The 19566-nt window shown below is 40.3% G+C and overlaps 2 protein-coding genes across 3 annotated transcripts; one reads left to right on the plus strand and one right to left on the minus strand.

Annotated features, from left to right (window-relative positions):
* Positions 1-250: 250 nt before the first annotated feature.
* Positions 251-9084, minus strand: si:dkey-228d14.5 (uncharacterized protein LOC796266 homolog). Its single transcript, XM_064317016.1, has 7 exons — positions 8740-9084; positions 4733-4780; positions 4168-4230; positions 3260-3327; positions 2213-2343; positions 1612-1789; positions 251-1127 (listed from the first exon to the last, which is right to left on the minus strand). Exons 1-7 carry the CDS (start codon positions 8802-8804, stop codon positions 940-942), a joined length of 741 nt encoding a protein of 246 aa, XP_064173086.1. The 5' UTR covers positions 8805-9084; the 3' UTR covers positions 251-939.
* A 2045-nt stretch (positions 9085-11129) lies between these two features.
* On the plus strand, positions 11130-18068 carry zgc:110319 (uncharacterized protein LOC796111 homolog). Of its 2 annotated transcripts, none has more exons than XM_064317411.1 (8): positions 11130-11237; positions 12605-12705; positions 12927-13062; positions 13742-13808; positions 15323-15434; positions 15892-15958; positions 16171-16345; positions 17428-18068. In XM_064317411.1, exons 1-8 carry the CDS (start codon positions 11173-11175, stop codon positions 17497-17499), a joined length of 795 nt encoding a protein of 264 aa, XP_064173481.1. In that variant the 5' UTR covers positions 11130-11172; the 3' UTR covers positions 17500-18068. The 2 variants fall into 2 exon arrangements, with proteins under 2 accessions (XP_064173481.1, XP_064173482.1); XM_064317412.1 differs by having other exon boundaries at positions 12605-12687.
* The last annotated feature ends 1498 nt before the right edge of the window (positions 18069-19566 follow it).

Raw genomic sequence — 19566 nt, forward strand, 5'->3', positions numbered from 1 at the left:
TGCTCAAACATCTAGTATAAAGCCTTCCACAGAAAAGTGGAGGTTGTTATAGCAGCAAAGGGTGGACCAGCACCATATTAATGCCCATAATTTTGGCCATATGGTGTACTTCTGCTTTTGCTGAATGATCTTGACATTGCATAGTAAGTAAAACACAAGTTGATATCTTTTCTTTGTTCATCACTGAGTATTGTCATGTTGAGAACACTCAATCACTGACATTTGTGTGATCATAGGAAATGCAGACAACTTTAAACATGACGTTTATTGCACTTGGACTGTAAGTGTCCTGTGATATTTCTTGTACATTTCTTACTAATTCATAAAAATCTGAAGATCTAGTATTCTCCCATCCAAATGTCAGCCATTCAGAAGTCAGTTTTATTACAATTGCCACAAACTCTTAAAACAGTACCTTTCTTAAAATGCTAAGCTCTGAGGTAACCCGGAATTACAATTGTAGTTTGTAAACCATAGTCAAAGTATGACTAAACATATGACTCATTCCAAGATATTGAGGAATAACAATCTTCCTTGCATTTAAAATCCACTGCTTCATAAATATAACAACAGGATAAACAAAACTTGTTCACTTAAAAAGTTCAACAAAAGTTGAAAGGAAAAAAGTTGAAAGGAAAAAGGCCATTAATAAAACTATTACAGAATATTTGTTCTTTTGATGCATTAAAAGTGCAGCCAATTTACAGCAGTCAGATAGCTCAAAATTTTGGCTATTTACAATAATCATTTTTAAATGGAATTAGCAATAAAATGCCTAACGTATAAACCATTAAAATGCATTAAAAACATGGCATGAGGGAATTCACAGGCCTGTGAAACCTGTGGCCCATGTTGAGTGCTTTCAAGTACTTTCAGCATAAATGACTTTCAGAATTAAGTTTGTAAAAAAAAATGTTTTTTAACTCAAGTTGGAGTGTATCAGGACAAAATGAAAGACTTTTCTTCATCTTTTTTCTCCAACAGTACTGACAACATGGATGATGAAAAAATGTAAAACTCCACAACAAAACTGAGTTCGAAGAGCTCCATATTGGCACTTAGAATCCACTCGAAAACAGCGGATAGGTGGTTGTAGAAGTGTTCGTCCTTGGCAAAAAAGGCACAGTCTAGTGGGGTTTAGTTAAAGAAAACAATCTTCTGCCCCCCCTCCCTCCTCCTCCCCACCACCCACAGTTTGGAACGCAGTGGGCAAGCAGAAGATGGCCGGTTGTTCATAGCACAGGGATGGTCCAAATTTGGTACCATACTGTGGAGGCCATCCATAAGCTAGGTAATCATGCCTTCAATCAAGAAGATTACCTAGCCAGCAGTGCCAAAAACAATTACTTACCGTTTATCAAGAGGTTCAACATATCAGGACTGTCAGGATTTCAGACTCAACACGATACTCTTTGGGGATGCGTGTTTCTGTATACACAGAGGTTCCCCATTGTTTATTTTATAGTTCAGCTGTCGGTTGGTTAATTGGGCTGAGTGCAAGAAATGACACTAAAAGTGGAATATTGGTAACCTTTGTATCTTTTACACTTAATTTTCTGATTTTGCACACGTTCTTAACTCCGGTGTGAACAGAGTGGATGAGAAGGATACAGCAGATGGTGGCTATGACCTGGATGATAGTGAAGATGATGCGCGCGGGGTAGAGCAGGAACTCCAGGCCGCTGAGGGTGCACCTGCTGGTCAGCAGGGTCAGCAGCAGGGTGTAGAAACACAGGCACACAAAGCTGATCGCCGCTCCCAGGTAGTGCAGCGTCATCAGGTATCCCGGCTGGAAGAGAGGCGCAGAGGTCAGCAGGTTATAAGTGTACAGACTGTGGAGAGATCAGCCTTTAGCCTGTTACTGATCACCAAGGGCACTGACTGTGGAGAGAACAGCACGTTACTGATCAGCAAGAGTGCTGTCTGTAGAGAGATCAGCCCATTACTGATCAGCAAGTGTGCTGTCTGAGGAGAGATCAGCCCGTTACTGATCAGCAAGGGCGCTGACTGTGGAGAGATCAGCCCGTTACTGATCAGCAAGAGCGCTGACTGTGGAGAGATCAGCCCGTTACAGATCAGCAGAGATGTTGGAGGTACAGTATACACATTTTTTGTTGGAATAAAAGCATGAATGTAACTGTAAGTAACCCTGAAAACAGATAATATTAGCAGCGCACGACGCCGCGTGCAGGCTAGCCCCCGTGGCCCTTACGTTGCAGTTCCCCGCCATGAAGGCCCCGCCGGCCACCACGCAGCCGAAGGCCAGGGCCACCTTGCTGAGGAGGGCCTGGCCGTGGTTCCGCTCCATAATGTGGGCGTGGTGGCAGACAGCAAACACCAGGACTGTGGGAGAAGAGGGCATGGTCGGTTAGAAGGGCGTGGTCTCTTACACCGGCAATTTTCTGCATCGTCAAACAAATCCCATGAAAAGACTAAAAAAAAAAAATGCTTCTGTCCAATTCTCGGCACTTTTTGAAATGTTCCTACCCCGTTTAGCGTTCAACCTGGAAAGTAATTAATTTCAGTTCATTAAATATTGCTCAGAAAGACATATTTACATTTTCAGAAAATGCAACCTATTATTATGAAAAACATGGCTAGTGTAGTTTTTATCAAATGTACTTAAAAACAGAGCAAATTGTTCTTTTAAATGGGGACTATTTTCAGTATTTCAGTGCCATGTTAAACTACTTTCCATGTATGGAAAATGCAATCATTGTCACTTTATAAAGCTGTTCCAGAAAAAGGCCAGGCTCTTGGTAATGGTGAATTATGCTGACCAGAGCAACAGTGTGTCTCTTTCACCTGTTTTCATACTTTTTTGGACAGTAATGGAGTTCTATGAGTTCCCGTATTGGCATATTGGCATCCTGTATATTGGCATTGACGTTGACTAGATGGACAATAATTGTTAGTAGGATGAATGCATAGTGAGTTGGACAGAAACACTTTCGGTTTTAGTCTTTTCATAGGATATGTTGATGAGACTGGAAAAAAAAGAAAATTACCAGTTTTATCGTTTAAAACTGTAATCATCACAATCACTGTTACTCAACATAATAGAAGGACAGCAAGGGAGGCCATGGAAGTATAGTCCACATATCACACTATGGTTCCTGGTGTACAGCAGTGCAACACACTGGTCCTATTGCAGTATGGTATGTCAAGTCAAGTCAAGACAAGTCAAGTCAAGTCAAGTCAAGTAGAACTTTATGAGTTCTATAAGTATGATCATTTTATAACACTGGACTCTACTTACACAGGAAGGAGCCTGCATTTGTAATGGCCGTGAACAGAGAGTTTTCTGGTGCACTTCTTCCACTGGTGCTGCAAAATAGGAAGCAATGTTTCTCATTTGTGTAATTTTGAAAGGAAAAGTAATTTAATATGAGAGTCCACATAGCAGTATTGAGATACAGCTCTGTAATTTACATTAAAGCTGAGCCAGCCAATCAGCGCTGTTCCTCCTTTTGTTTGGACGTTATTCAGCATTACTTCCTCTAAGTTTATATTTCTAATAACCCATGGATTCATACTTTTATCAGCATATGTAAAATCTTAAATGTTTGCTAGCACACACTGCTACAGAGTGACTTCATTTGAGACAAAAATTAGGGATATTTTAGGCTCTTTGAAAGAGTGTATAGAACAATACCCTTTTTAAAAAGCTGTATGCTAGAAAGAAATTTTAGGCAAAATAATGAGTATTTTGGGGTTTATGATGGATTTGTAGTTTTTCTCCTCTGGAGGTAGTCACACCATACGGTATCAGGCAACACTAATGGCATAGGTTTTTTATGTATAAAACAGACATCATTAGGGAACAAAGAGATGGGCCCTCGCAGATAGGATGGACATGCATACCCAGTCTAGGCCCAAGAGGGTATGCGAGGCTAGAAGACCAGTGCGGGGTGGGTTGCTGTACTGCAAACTTGTGTTGTGTTTCAGTGACCTTCGCGCTTTTACTTTCTTCAGTAAAGTGTTTGCTGTCTTGGTGAGTCCCGGCATCATCTTTCACTCCACGGGAAGAAGCTGGGTCCTCACACTTAATTTTGAAATATATATTCTATAAAACACTTTTTGGCTTTTTTACTTACACATTGTTTTTCTTTGTTATTTGTCAGTACCAGACTGACATTGTTGACAGCACACAGCAAAATGTCTTACCTTATGGTGGGAACATTACAGCATGCTTCTGAGTTATTGGAGTCACAGGAGTTCTTGTAATCCCTGATGATAAACCATACATATGGTGATAATTAGGCAGCAGTATGAAACAGGAAACAGGAAGCCTGCTGTAGAGCTCGGGAAACCAGTTTTATAACCAGTGATCAGGTCCACATCACTGGTGTGTCAATACATTTGCTTGCAAGGTGTCTTAACATAAGAACATAAGAATACATAATGTTGGAGTACTCCATAAAGGCTTGACTTAAACACAACAGTGGTCTATGGCCTGGAATAGCTGTTACACATATTGACAACTGTGTGAAAAATAATTTCTGATATCAGTATTGAATTTCCCTTCCACCTATGCCCCCTTGAATTTCTGACAGAAGATAACCTGGACAATCCAATGTAGTTCATTTGAATAACATTTGTAATTACTTCAGTTGTTTAAACATTCTGCTTTAGTAAACATCTATGCGCTTAAAATGTAGTGAACAGAAGTGAATGGTATGAAGATGGGGGACTGTTGCTGCTCTGGAAGGAGACCACTGAATTCACTCACCAGTTGCTAAGGGGGCACACATGTTTATGAAACACAGCCAGGCCATATCTGTAAGAGACAAACACACACACACACACACATGCACACACGCACGCAAACACACACACACACATGCACACACACACAGGTTAGATATGAACATGAACTTATTGCCATTTTTTTCTTGAGTTGAGGCCATCCAGACATTCATTTTGGATTGAGAGGCTCAAGGCTCCCAGCCGCAGTCCTGTCAAAGCTGCACAGCTGCACCTGTGAGATCCTGTCCGTTTAATGAGTAACCAGGACCTGGGTGGTTGCTGTACAGAAGCTTGTAACTGGAAGATTAAACTTCCCTCTCCTAAATCATTCCATCAATCATTATGGCCACAAATTTACTGTGAGTCAGCCTAGGGAAACAAAAATTCCTGTATGGAAAAGCCACATATGTTCCAGAAGTAAATTGGAATATTGCATCTCTTGGAAGTTTTGGAATCTATCATTAGGGACAACCTGGAATTATTAATGGGAAAAACAGTACCGTAAACAATGGTTACATTCCTTGGTGTGGCAAATATTTTTGTCTATTGTTTGTCACTGACGTCACAGATTTCAGTGTTCCACCTAGCTGACACAAATTACATGCTATACAGAGGCTACAAACTCATCTTAGACAACAGGATATTTAAGCAACGCAGAACCACAGAAAAGGCTAAACAAGGGTGTAATTGGACAACAGTGCCCATTGTACACCAACACCAGTAATTCATACCGTAATACAGTAATACCTGTGGTTTTGCCTGAACAATTGTTGAAGTTCATATTTATTGTGTGAAGTATCTGTGTTTCACATCCAAGAACATCAGATAACACAAATGTTAAGTTTTCATTTTTTAAAAACCTTTCATTATCTTTCATTATACTTTTCTGTCCCCATCAAGGCAAATGGCCCGATGCCTTGAAAAAACATTTACTCTGTTACTGAAATATCCCCTTCCATTAGGCGTGTGTGTGGGTGTGCGTGCATATGTGCCTGTGTGTGTGTGTGTGTGTGTGTGTGTGCGTGCGTGCGCGTATGTCTGCGCGTGTATGTGCGTGAGTGTGTGTGTGCGTACATGTGTCCGTGTGTGTGTGTGTGTGTATATATGTGTGTATGAGCGCATGTGTGCGCATGCCTGTGTGCGTGCGCATATGTCTGCGCAAGCGTGTGCATGTGTGCGTGTGTCTGTGTCCGTGTGTGTACATGTGTGTATGAGTGCGTGTGTGTGTGTGTGTGTGTGTGTGTGTCTGTGTCCATGTGTGTATATGTGTGTATGAGTGCGTGTGTGTGTGTGTGTGTGTGTCTGTGTCCGTGTGTGTATATGTGTGAATGAGTGCGTGTGTGTGTGTGTGTCTGTGTCCGTGTGTGTATATGTGTGTATGAGTGTGTGTGTGTGTGTGTGTGTGTGTGTGCGTGTGTCTGTGTCCGTGTGTGTATATGTGTGTATGAGTGCGTGTGTGTATGCATTTGATGTGGAGAGCCACTGAACATATAAAAAGTCAAGATGTTCAGACGTTTCACACTAAGTAAACATTTCAGGTGCAGCATCAAGCAAAACCAGGAGAGAACAATGCACTGTGTGGACTACAGAACTGCCATTTATCCCCTCCACAGGTACTTAGTCTCGCTCAATTCTGTGGACTCATCATTTTAAAATGCTCTGCCAGCAATGTGTTTTTTTTGTTGTTTTTTTTTGTCATGTTATACCTGAATTTCACAATAACGGGAAAGTACTATTGAAATAGCTATATATAACTGGAACGGTGAAACCCAAGGGACCTCCATTTATCAATGATATTTCACAGCACGAATTCATTACGTTACATTACCATCACTTAGCAGACTCTTATCCAGGGAGACTTATGGAAATGGAGAATGTTAGAGTTCATGTAAGGAATACAAAAGTGCAATATCACCAAGGGCCTGTTTATTATAAAACCAGTGAACCAATCAAACTAACATTATTTTATTATATTCATAAAACTATCTCATACATTAATTCAATGTTTTTTTTTTTTTTTTACTTTTGAGAAGCTAAATCATTTGTTCTGAATGTACAAGTCTACCCATATTCTGATGTGATTCGTGAATTTTCTATATTGTTTCAGGTTTGATATATTCCTGACTATATGTGTTATGGTCAATGTGTTATAGCCAGTGTGGTATAGTGAGTGTGGTATAGTCTGTGTGCTATAGTCAGTGTGGTATAGTTTGTGTGCTATAGTCAGTGTGGTATAGTTAGTGTGCTATAGTCAGTGTGTTATAGTTAGTGTGCTGTAATCAGTGTGGTATGGCCAGTGTGGTAGTTAGGTTTAGGACCGCACCCTCAATTGCTTAATTTCCCTCTTGACGTCTAGGCAGAGATATGCAGAGGTTTCTGTGTGATAGGCATGTTTTCTTAAACAGTCTGGAAATGGAGCTTTGCATTCTTTAACAACACCATGTCACACATGATGACTGATTGGTTCATCCGGTTGGTTCAATCAGTGGCTTGTGTAGAGAATCGTTTTAACACAGAGAAAAATGTTCCCAAAATTTCTGTTGAAAAAATATCCCCATCTGCACTGAATAGTTACATAGTGAATAAAATTCTTCCAGCGAAGCACATTGGATACTCACATCGAACACCATTGTGCCTTTTGGCTTGGATGACTTTTAAATTTGTCTTTTTTTGTTATAATTATTCGATGTGTGGTGTATGTCTCATTTGTTTCGTTTTAGAAAATTGTACCTGTTTATGTCCTTGACCTTGTATTGCATTTTAACCGGATATTGTGTTCACTTATTTGTATTGTATGACAGTTGTCTGTTTGTATTCTTGTGTTATTGTTGTAACAATGTTTATGCTGCTTTCTTGGCCAGGTCACTCTTGAAAAAGAGATTTTAATTTCAATGAGACTTTTACCTGGTTAAATAAAGGATATATATATACCTCCTCCATGTGTTTTACTTTTTGTAGTGAACTTCTATGTATGAATTTTCTGTTTTTCTACTGGTATTGTTTTATTTGATGCCTTATGGGCAAGGCTGCCCGACACTGTTCCTGGCAATCTAACGTCCTGTAGGGTTTCACTCCAAAGCACACCTTGTTCAACCGCGAGAGATCTTGATAACCTGCCAATTTGTAGAACCAGATGTGCCAAATAAAGATTGGAATGAAAACCTACATGATGGTAGAAAGGTTTTGAGACAGGCTTTAGCTCTGCCCGTAGGTGTTCACTCTTGGTTTAGCTACTTGGAATTTCCTATCTGATGTACCCGGTGGGAGGTGTGAATCTGATAATAGTGGTTATTGATCCTGTTTGATTCTGATGAAGACATCATGTATGTCCAAAATGTTATTCTGTTTTAAATAAAGGCTGAAAACCTGTGTGATTCAAACCGATTCCTTCCTTTCCGATCTCTATGTTTTCAACCTTGTTGGATCCATTAAAGTTTTACTCTCCCGTGGAAGCTACACTCAGCGTTCTGTCACATGCAAAAAAGAAACTGAACAGAAGACTTGACACACAACTTTTCACAGGCAGCCAGGGAAATTTACATTCTGCCTGACATTATATGTTATCTTGGGTGATAGCACGTTCAGTTACAATTTATAGCATTTACATAAAATTTGACATAAATTAAAGTTGTGGGGAAGAAACACAGATAAAATGATTCACTGACTTCTAAAACACATTTAAAGTCAAGTTAAATTAAGAGTCTGTTGTTCTTTATATAATAAAATATAATATCCAAGGCTCAAGACAGCCAGGATATACGTGCGTGACCTGAACCATTCAAGCCCTCATTAAAGTTCTGAACTGTTGAATTGAACTGTTCATTCCTTGTGTACTAAAATATAAAAACATTTTTGTACACAAAAACAATTTTAACTTTGGTTTTATATTTCAGCTGGCATTCACCAGGATATGTTCAAATACATAGCAATGATTTCAGAAGCCCGTTGATTTCTGAAAAAAGTCACAGTGAATACATTAACTGCACTTACACAGCCCAGGAGCCGACGAAGGTCACAGTAGAGAGGGTGATGGGGAGGAGGACCCACCAAGTCATGTCTGGATGGTGGACGAAATGGACCAAGAGCACAGGACACCGAAGGACTCCCAAATTCAACCTTCCAAGGAGAAGCTTCCCGAATTCCACCTCTGGGTTTTTATCGACTGGCTGCGTATAGTCACATTCCTGTAATTATATAGCTGAACAAAAGGGCTTGTCGTTATTTTTTATTCTTCTTCTCCTGTCTCCACACTAAACTTTCCAATGGCAGAGACGCAGAATGCCTCGTACCTGCCAATGGTTTCCTTCCCCTCCCTGTGAGGGATCATGCTATGAGGAGCACGTCTGTAACTCTTTCAGTTCCAGTTAGCCACTCCCCTCTCAGATTCACTGCACCAATCCCATGAGCTACAGGCAGATGAGGAGGGAAAGGTCCCACCTCCAGGGTTCTCTCTGAGTTTAGAAAAGCCCCTTGGGCTCTGAAAGCCATCAGGGAGGCCAGTGTAGAGTCACGTTAACTCTGTACTTTGCCATGATTTGTCCGGCCGTTTGCTCTCAATGAAAACCTGTCCTGTCTAACTTGTGCACTTCATTTGAAAGGACGGAGTGTGGCACAGTGGGTAAGGAACTGGGCTTGTAACCGAAAGGTCGCCGGTTCGATTCCCGGGTAAGGACACTGCCGTTGTACCCTTGAGCAAGGTACTTAACCTGCATTGCTTCAGTATAAATATCCAGCTGTATAAATGGATACAATGTAAAATGGTATGTAGAAAGTTGTGTAAGTCGCTCTGGATAAGAGCGTCTGCTAAATGCCTGTAATGTAATGTAATGTAATGTAATGAAAGGCATTTGGCAACAGACTGTTGAGGTTTCTGAGGTCATAACTTAACCAGTTTAAAGGGCAGTGAGGCCACCTGTCAAAAATATTGGCATACCCAGCTGGCTTGCATAGAGTGTGACATTCTCTAAAACATGTTCCGAAAACTTGCTTCTAGTGCTCCAAGCCTAGCCTACCACAGTTTTCTCAGTGTCTTACCGAGTCAGCCTTCACATAGCTGTCCCACAGTCAAGATACAGTTATGATTTGGCTTACCAAATGGGGAAGAAAAAGTTTAGGCTCTGAAGAGTTTAGATTCCTGTTTACTCAAATCACAGCACTCAAGGTCCAAGAACGGCTGGTTTTCCTCCCTACCTTTCCCTGGGAGTCAGGTGTGAATACAGACTGGCCAATCAGTTGCACTAAAGGATGCAAGGCTTACAATCATAGGCGTAGATTTCGGGGGGGAAGCAGGGGATACCTTCCCCTCAATATTTAGAACATGTGTATTTGTTATAAAACATGAAGGAAGCATACCGCCATAAATTGATGCAGAAAAGGCACAAATTGGCACATAAAAATTCACCAGAATGCAGGAAATTAAGTGTTTGATGCTCAAAATTACTAAATGAGTCAATAATAGTGTAATTGAACCTTATAAACAGACATTCCATGTCTGACATGCCCTACTTTGTCTTTAACTGCACTAAACAGAGGGTAGCTGTTGTATTTAAATTTTAATATACCATAGGATGACCTACCGTGTATATTTTCACTTTCATAACAAACTACATTGTATGACATGGGGTGTGTTATATTTTAGTTCACTTTTCAATAACAATGCCATGTTTGTGCAGACTTTTACATTTCAAGCAAGGTAGCAAGTGTATTTCATACTGGTCTGAGCATTTTAGTTAGCAGGTTGCTCATCGTAAAAATAGTTCACTGTGCCAAAATACCTGCGTAGCGGCATATCATTTTTCCCACTCATTCAAACTATTCAGACCACAGAACTGTATGCAGTGTCTTGAAAAAGTATTTCCTTCCTTATTTCCTCTATGGCATATGTCACACTGAATGGTTTCAGATCTTTAGAGAAAACATATTACTCAAAAGGAAATAATTTAATGGAAATGATTAATGGTAAAAGTTATCAAACACACCCATGTGAAAAAGTAGCAGTAGCGTTAGTCTATAATAAAATGATACTTCACTGGATCCAAATATATAGTTTTTTTTTTACCCAACCTTCTAGCAATATCATATTTAAAATTAGAACAAAACATAGCTGTGTATAAACAATTAGGAAAAAAATGTTCAATCGACCCTCCATTGATATCACAATATCTGCATTTACCCTCCACTCCATTCAAAGTGAATTCGCTGCCAACCGTTGGACGTCTCTGAATTATAGGTGGCCTACACGGTGCCGCATATTAAAAGTAATGTTACATGTTCTAAATTAGATAAACCAAACCAGACAGAGAAAAGAAATGTGTTATGTTACTCTGTTTTAGGAAAATCAACGGTCTCTGTTAAAAAATCATTTTTTCTTGCAGGATATTTAATGACGTCATCATAGAGGTCCTGAATTTCAAAACAAATGAAATGGCTGCGATCAGAAGATGGAGTCTGTTACAGATCTTGTGGTCACGATCGGTTGTGTGTAACAGGTTCGTCTTTTCTTGCTTTTCGCTATTTAACGTGTGCTCTAATGCTGTCTAATATCGCATTCTAACTGGGAAATATAACGCGGTGAAGTCATTATAGGGCCCCATTGAATAGCGAATTGGCTCAACCTTAGTTGGGCTCACTTGATAGCCAGGCAGCAGCTAAAGCGACCATCTTCCAATTATTAGGATGCTTCTGGGAGTAAGTTTAATTAGACAAATTTAGGAAAAACTGTAACGTTAGAGGGAAGAATAGCCAGCAACGACCGCCAGCCTTCTGATCGATTTGTTGTGAACAGATGAGCACATGTGTGCTACGAGCAGTATTGGCGCTAGCTAGCAGACATCATTAGCTAATGTTGCATTATTCAGGGTGTTTTCACATGTAGTTCTTGTTAAATTAACCGAAGTCTCTTCTTATAAAGTGAACCAGCTATAAAATAAACTATTTTTATGTGTTCACATTTTACGTGGACTTGAAGACAGAGGACGTGGCTCTCTTTCTGGTCCATTTAAGCATTGATGAGATCTCTGACCATTTGTTCATATAACAGCTCATTTAGAACTCTCTCACCCACTCCTGTAGCATTGGATAATGGGCAGGAGTTGACACAAGTAATACGCCACTACACCAGTATGCATTAACAGCAAAAATATTAAAGTGCATGGCAATTCTATGTACTTCGAATATAGAATATATAGTCATTTTCACTTTCATATTTCTTCCATTAATGTCATTAATTCCACTTATGTCAGCCCCTGATTTAGGGTCATTTTATTTAAGATGGCCTCTGCCGATGTGTTTATCATTTGGTTGGGCTACATTTTGAGGATGTTGATGCAAGAAAAGCACAGGTTTATTCTAACCACACAATTCCCGTGAACAACACCTGTAGCCATTCTGCTATTTCTTATTAGCTGAGTACGCTCAGAAGTCACTGCAGCTGCATAGAATCCATGTACGGAAAGTCTTGAGGTATTAAAGTGTACAGCAAATGCACAAATCAAGTGGTGAAACGAACTGTGCTGAGACCGTCTCCTGAGGTGGTCCGGGTTTGGTCTGTTTCAGTGGGGTTTGAATTAGTTTGGAGTGTTCACATAAGCACAAAAAAATGCTGAGTCATCGGTCTGAGTCCACTTGAGAGGCTGAAATGAACCAAGTGTGAAAACTTAGTATTCTCAGATGGATACTACATCGGTGGATAGATAGATGGGAGTGTCAACGCCAATAAATTCCAATAAATTGGTTGCTAGCTATCTATCTTATATGTGTTTTAAAATGTATAGAGTCAGCTTTTCTTAGCATGTTGTACAGCATATGGTATTTGACAATGTATTAAATAAAATAACTAAATCATTTTCTATTGTAGGCTTCCCAACAAAGGGAAAAATCGGTTCTACTTAACATGCTACGACCAAAACAACAGAAAAGCACAGCTTCTGTACCAACCAGGTGTGAATCGCCTTTCAAGTGAGTACTGATTTACCTGAACCCAGTATCAACAGTTTTTTTTTTTTTGTTTACACAAATCTACAGCATGGTGAAAGTATTCAGCCTTTAGCTTTTATAGATAATGTGAAGTAAAAGGTTACTTTTCTTTGCTAGTATGTACTGTAAGCTACTCCTGCAAGTTATTCTGCTAGGTTGTGTTCACATCCTCCTTTGCTTTGCATCCTCCTTTGCTATTTCAGTGAGAAGCTTGTCAGTTCAGACTCTGGACACTCCAAATCCCAGGAGTTTGAAATTCCTTCCGGGCAAACCTGTTCTGGGAACAGGAACTCTGGATTTTCCCAAAGAGAGCACAGCTGAATGCTCTCCATTAGCCAGGTTAGTATGTTTATCAACAGCATTTAGTTGCAAAAGGAGACTTACGGGTGATTTGATTGAGGCTTCTAAATTCATAAAGGGGATTCACAAATTGAACTTCAAGAGCTTCTTCAGGTTGAGTTCTGTAGGTAGAATGAGGGGACATAAATGGAAATTATCAAAAAAGCAAATCCTATACAGACATTTGGAAGAATAATTTCACACAGAGAGTAGTCAATGTGTGGAATAGCCTGCCAGGTCACATAGTAGAGACAGAAACTCTAGGGATTTCCAAGACCAGGCTTGATACGGTGCTAGATAATATCTAGTCTGTAGGTAATCACAGCACTAGGTACAGTTTAGTCAGGTGAGCTTTTTTGGGCTGAATGGCCTGTTCTCGTTATTATGTTATGTTAGGTTATTTTAATGCAAGCAGAAAATATAACTTCATAGCGAGAAAGGAAAAAGCTATTTAAAGATCTTAGTGAGATGCAAGAGATCATGGCTCTTAGCCATTTGATAAAGGAGTGAAAGGGTAGTTTAAGAAAGTCTAATTAAATGTGTGAACTTAAAATAAGGACTAGTTTTATGCCTGAAGCTCATATAGCATGCTCTGCTGTGTCCTTATGGGTTGGTCAACGTCATGATCAGTGTAATCACTGATCGAAATACCAAACATACATTCACTTTGTTTCCCCAGGGACCTCTTTCAGGTGGAAGGGGTAAAGAGTGTGTTCTTTGGCCCTGACTTCATCACAGTGACAAAGGTACCTCTTCTGGTTGTTAACCTTCCTGTTGTCCTCGGGGTCAAAAATGACCCTTTCTAAGTTTAATAGCAATTTAAATCTCCAAAATGATTTTTTTTTTTCAGTATGAGATTTGATGACTTTTCCTGGAGTTGATCATTCCATGAGAAAAACTAAAACATATTTGTTATATTTTTATAAAAACGGGACACCGTCGTGGCTGAAAGATTGTATTTTGTGTCTTTTCTAACCCAGAAGTCATAACATCTAATGCAGCAAAAAAAATCAATTATGAAGGTTTTTTCTACTAAAAACAAGTTGTGTAGACTGAAGAAATACAGTCCTTCTGGACTGTGAAGTAGGAAAACAGGAATTCACCAGGGCCCGAAGGTGTGCTCCTGTCTGTGGTACGGCACTGATACTGCAAGCAGGGAGAGAGAAAGAGCGAATCTGTTTGAGTTGATAAAGTGACAGAAAACCTGGCGGAAAAGCCGAAGAGCTGGTCCCACTGGTCCCGCCGTGTTTGCTTTGTTTTGACTTTATTTTGGTTTATTATTTTCGCCGGGAACCCTTGAGGGGGAAGGTGGAAGATTTTATTGTTATTAATTTGTTTGACGTTTTTAGGTGTGGAATATTCTCTCTCTCTGTCGCAATTAGAACATTACGGTTAAAACCAGTATTGCCACATCTTCCCACAGGGTTGTCACACAGTGTGTGATGTATGTGATGAAGAATGCTTTAGATACTTGCAGTTTCTCATGACCTGCTGGCTTCATAAAGGCTGGATATAGGGTCGATCTACAGGTTTGTGGTTTAAAGAAAATAGACTATAAGTAACTCCAAAGCAGCTTGTACAGCATGGCTGGATCATGAGATCATGACAAAGCTCTTTTGTGAAATGCGTCAAATTTTAGCTAGCAGTCATTGACATTTTTACTGTATTGAAATTCACACCATAATTTACACAGCACATACAAAAATCTGTTTCAAAGCTCAAATGAATATTTGAAAATGATCTTGGGAAGAGCTAAATCAAATGTGACGATACTAAATATGTACAGAAATATGAGGAAAAATGAACTTCGCACAGTTCCCTTCTGTTGAGTACAAGACAGACATTTAATTGTCTGTCTTGTACTCATCAGATTAATTTAGATTAATGTTTTATATTTGGGAGACAAATATTAACATGGAAGTTTTTTTGCATATGGGCAAACACTGTAAGTGAATGTGAGGACACGAGTCCCAGCATTTACTCAGTACTTGAATAACCTTAAGAACGCCCTACACCTTCATGACTTTGTCTCTCTGAGGTCTCAAAGCCTAAAGGACTTTGTAACTGAAGAGTGAAATTGCTTGCCATAACCTGTAGCCTATTTATTGCTGTCTAGTGTGTCTCTTGTTTTAAATTTCTGTTCTGTTTTAACATGTTAGCTTTTGTAACTCTGTAATGGTGTGCTGTCTTGGCCAGGTTACCTTGAAAAAGCGATGTTTAGTATTAAATATTAATTCATGTTCATATTGTTTGTAAACAGAGGGATGATGATGTGGAGTGGGCAGACATCAAACGTAATGTGATTGAGGTCATCACTAAATTCTTTGAGAGTGGAGGTCCCATAACTACGGGAGAGGTGCACACAGAAAGTGGTGAGCATTAAAACACTGACATCCTTACTGCTGGCCAGTCTGCACTGTGTACTGAATGTCTGTGCATTGTGCTTTGGGTGTTTGGGTGTTTAGTCAGGAAAATGGTGAGCGTTGATGGGCTGAATGACCTGTTCTCGTCATTATGTTATGTTATGTTATGTTTATTTTGTGTGGTCGTTTGGATTTATTGAGTCCTAGTGCACTTCATTATGCACATATGTAAAATTTAGTGTAAGTACAACAAATTATATTTATGTTTTGCAATTAATGAAACACTATAAAGTGGGGTGAGTTTTGGCCACCCGTTTCCTGTTGTCCAATAAAGGAATGGAGTGAATGGGAACATAATTGAGTAATCCCAAAGTTCAGGTAATGGACCATAATTTGTTTCAGTCTATGTAACCCAGCACGTATATTTACATTGAACATCAGAATTTTATTTGACATGTTTTCCCAGGCCCGTCAGAAGAGGATGAAGATGAAGTTGTTTCCATGATTAAGGAGCTTCTAGACACACGTATAAGGTACTTATAACTACAATGCGATATACTAAGAGAGTTATTCAAAATTATTTATGTGACATGGATTGATCATTCCAGCTGATTTAGATTAATATTTCAGCAAACAGACTACATGAAGTGCACTTACTTATAACCCTAAAATGAGACTCAACACACCCAACACAGGGCAGTGAGAGCTCCTCTTGTTAGAGCTTCTGTGTATGTTATCTCAACAGACCTACTGTGCAGGAGGACGGTGGTGATGTCATCTTCAAGGGCTTCGAGGATGGGACGGTGAAGCTTAAGCTGGTGGGGTCCTGCACAGGATGCCCCAGTTCCGCAGTCACCCTCCGGAATGGCATCCAGAACATGCTGCAGTTCTACATCCCCGAAGTGGATGACGTGCTACAGGTGAGCAAAAACCAGGAAGCAGGCTCAGCCGCAGATGTTGGGTTTGAGAAGCTCTTGCATTCCTCTTGTACACTACACATCCGTGTTCTAAGAGGCTCTAGTTGTAGGCTGTACAAGGCGTTTATTTACGATGGCTGTGCCAGCTGTCATTCTGCTTCAAGCTGCTAGTGATACAAAGACCTTTAAGTGTTAAGATTGGTGTTTATCACTGGTTGTGTTGCTCAAGCAGTGTAGCACCAGTGCTAGTGTTCAGTACTGGACTGATCCAGCTTCATAGTACTCCTGTTGGGAGAATTAATTGAATAAAAATCTTCAGTGCCATAATGAGTTAGTAGTGCGACAAACTGCAAAAAAATTTTTCCTGTACGGCAGCTATGACCCGCAAATTCCTTTCTGCATCTGAGTGACAGGGCCCCCTGACAATGCCTAGTGAGCAGATGAGCATGGCTGTGTAGAGGGGGAGTAGCTCAGTGGCTGTGTAGAGGGGGAGTAGCTAAGTGGCTATGTAGAGGGGGGGTAGCTCAGTGGCAGTGTAGAGGGGGAGTAGCTCAGTGGCAGTGTAGAGGGGGAGTAGCTCTGTGGCAGTGTAGAGGGGGAGTAGCTCAGTGGCTGTGTAGAGGGGGAGTAGCTCAGTGGCTGTGTAGAGGGGGCGTAGCTCAGTGGCTGTGTAGATGGGAGTAGTTGGGGTGATGTTAACTAGATTTAATCCAGTCTTTCAAGGTGTTCAGTCGCATTTTATCTTGCCGATAAAATTAAAATCCAATCCCTATTCTAATGATATGTGTCCTCCAAAACGTGGTGTCACTAGATGCTTCTTTTCACTGCACACTACAGCTAAGCTCACATAGAGTGGAGTTGGGGTCCACAGGCACCTGATCAACCAGCAGGCGTCGCTAGATAGCAATGTAACGCCGAACCCTATCCAACTGAACCCTCTCATACTCTGGGCTACGCAGGCGGCAGTTGGACATTGCCCTATGGAGCTACTGGTCACTGGCATGGTCTGGATTCGATCAGAGACTGTGGGGCTCATCAATGCACCACAAATAAGGGAGACTTTGTTGTTGTTGTTTTTTTCACAGGTGGAAGATGAGGTGGATGAAGTGAATGAACGCGTTTTTACGGAATTGGAACGGAAACTACAAGACTCCTAATGCTGTCCGCTGCCCGACCACACGTGCAGTCTATATGCATGTGCACACCTTACTAGCTAAATGGTTAGACCTTGTATTGTACATTTAGGACCTTAGTGCAATATTTGTTTGCAAGTCAAGTGTCTTTTGAATTGCACTTTCCAGATATCTCAAGTCATTCTGAAAATCCAAATGGAATTTCTGAAGATTGGTATAAATTTTGAATCTGTTACAGAGAACCAGATTTTATTTAGTGTTTTGTCACGTGCTTCAGGTGAGACTGTAAATACTGACAATTATTATTATTTTCAGGCTGTTATCAGATGGGTAGGAAGGCACTTGTGTTTCTATCACACGGCAGTTTGATGTAAAAGGCTATTTTTGATGGAGGTTTTCTAACAGGAATGCACAGGAAAACTATGGTCTTGAAGTCTTCCTCAAAATGACTTTTCCATTAAATTAGTTTCTAGAATGCTCTTCTGTAAGATGTAAAGACCCATTTATGTCAACATCCATTGCTCAGATTTTAAAAGTTTAGCAAGTTATTTCCTGCCCTTAAATAAAATGGCTCAATTGCTGTTCATCTATAAGTCTGAAGTGTTTTGTGAACTTAAGTTGAGTCCCTACATTACTGTTGGCTGGGCATATATTCAGTCCATGCCACAATGTTTAAAGTGGTTTTGTCTTTCAACCTTCATTCTGTAGTTGGACAGATCCTGCAATGTCTTCTTCACCAATATATATATATATATATATATATATATATATATATTTACTGATTTTCACTATAATTCATCTATAATATATCTAAAAACTGATTTTCACTATAATTCATCTATAATTTTCTAATATATATATGCATTTAGCCTGCATTTTTAAAGTTTTTTTTCCCCCCACTACCCTTAAGTCTTAAGTGCTGTTGGTGCACGCAGTGCCAGTGGTAAGCAGTTAAAGGAATTTAACCAGTTACACAATTACCCAACAAATCAAACAATATGTGAGTACACTCTTAATGAAAGATTTCATACTAGTGCTGTCAACATTAAAAGACTTAACATAAAAAATACACACAACGTCTACTTTTCCTGAAGGCAGTCACTGCATTTATGCCCTTGTCACTTGTCAATGAGGATACTGAGGTACTTGTACTCAGACACCACCTCGATCTCCTCTCTTTAAATTACTGAAGGTTTGAGTCACATGGGATTCCGTCTGAGGTCAAAGATCAGATCTTTGGTCTTGGCTGTATTTAAGTTCAAATGTGACGCCCTCACACCACTTTCTCAGTCTCTCACTCAAAGGCTGAGGAGAGAGAGGAAATGAGAGAACCCGTGGCAGAGCCAGCTAAGGGATGAAAAAAGGAAATGGATAGGATGAAGAGTGGAAAAGCAGTGGTGACTGCAGACAGGAGAGGGAGAAGGAGGAAGGGAGGTTGGGGAGGAAGGGGGAGAGATGGAGGGAGCAAGCGACTAAAGTGGTGATCTGATTGGTGCATATGGATCACTGTGAAGTCGGATGAGGAGCAGTTTCTCACGGTGATGGGGTGGAGGAGGTTGCCTGCTGAGTTGGAGTAAAGTGGAGTTGTACGAGTAGGGCAATGGCAGGAAGACAGTTGACTGGAGGCTTCCAGGCAGATGTTGAAGTCTTCCACTAGGATTAGCGGGGAGCCATCCTCAGGGAAGGAGCTGAGGAGGGAGTCTAGCTCATCGAGCTTCCCGGAGAGTCTGGTGAGCAATAGATCGCAACAATGTAAAGATTAGTGGGATGAGTGACATTGATGGCATGACAGAGAAAAGAGAGAGAGCTGAGAGAGGATAGACAGAAGGTGAGTTTTAGCCTGCATTATAAATTCTTCATTATCATGAGATGGACGGGGCAATATAATTACAGTAAATAACTATAATACTAATTAATAATACATTTACCAATTTACTTATTTTTCTTAAATTATCCTTTTCTTTAAGTGTCCATTGGTTTTCTTCTTGCCATGGGCTGGTTTGAGCAATCCCACTTTGAGAGCTGTGTTTGGGAACAGTACTTAACCTGGGGCTTCGGGGGGGCTTCTGATGGGAAACTCTGTAACGTGGT

The sequence above is a fragment of the Anguilla rostrata genome, chromosome 18, assembly GCF_018555375.3.
Source record: "Anguilla rostrata isolate EN2019 chromosome 18, ASM1855537v3, whole genome shotgun sequence".
In the NCBI taxonomy this organism is placed as follows: Eukaryota; Metazoa; Chordata; class Actinopteri; order Anguilliformes; family Anguillidae; genus Anguilla; species Anguilla rostrata.

Excerpts from the sequence above, each read along its gene's own strand:
- zgc:110319 (XM_064317411.1), top strand. The coding sequence starts at position 11,173 with ATGGCTGCGATCAGAAGATGGAGTCTGTTACAGATCTTGTGGTCACGA. Across the intron at positions 13,809-15,322 it reads ACTTCATCACAGTGACAAAG|AGGGATGATGATGTGGAGTG; the intron begins GTACCTCTTCTG and ends GTTTGTAAACAG. Across the intron at positions 15,959-16,170 it reads CTTCTAGACACACGTATAAG|ACCTACTGTGCAGGAGGACG; the intron begins GTACTTATAACT and ends TTATCTCAACAG.
- si:dkey-228d14.5 (XM_064317016.1), bottom strand. The coding sequence starts at position 8,804 with ATGACTTGGTGGGTCCTCCTCCCCATCACCCTCTCTACTGTGACCTTC. Across the intron at positions 3,328-4,167 it reads TGTAATGTTCCCACCATAAG|CACCAGTGGAAGAAGTGCAC; the intron begins GTAAGACATTTT and ends CCTATTTTGCAG. Across the intron at positions 2,344-3,259 it reads AAATGCAGGCTCCTTCCTGT|TCCTGGTGTTTGCTGTCTGC; the intron begins GTAAGTAGAGTC and ends CTTCTCCCACAG.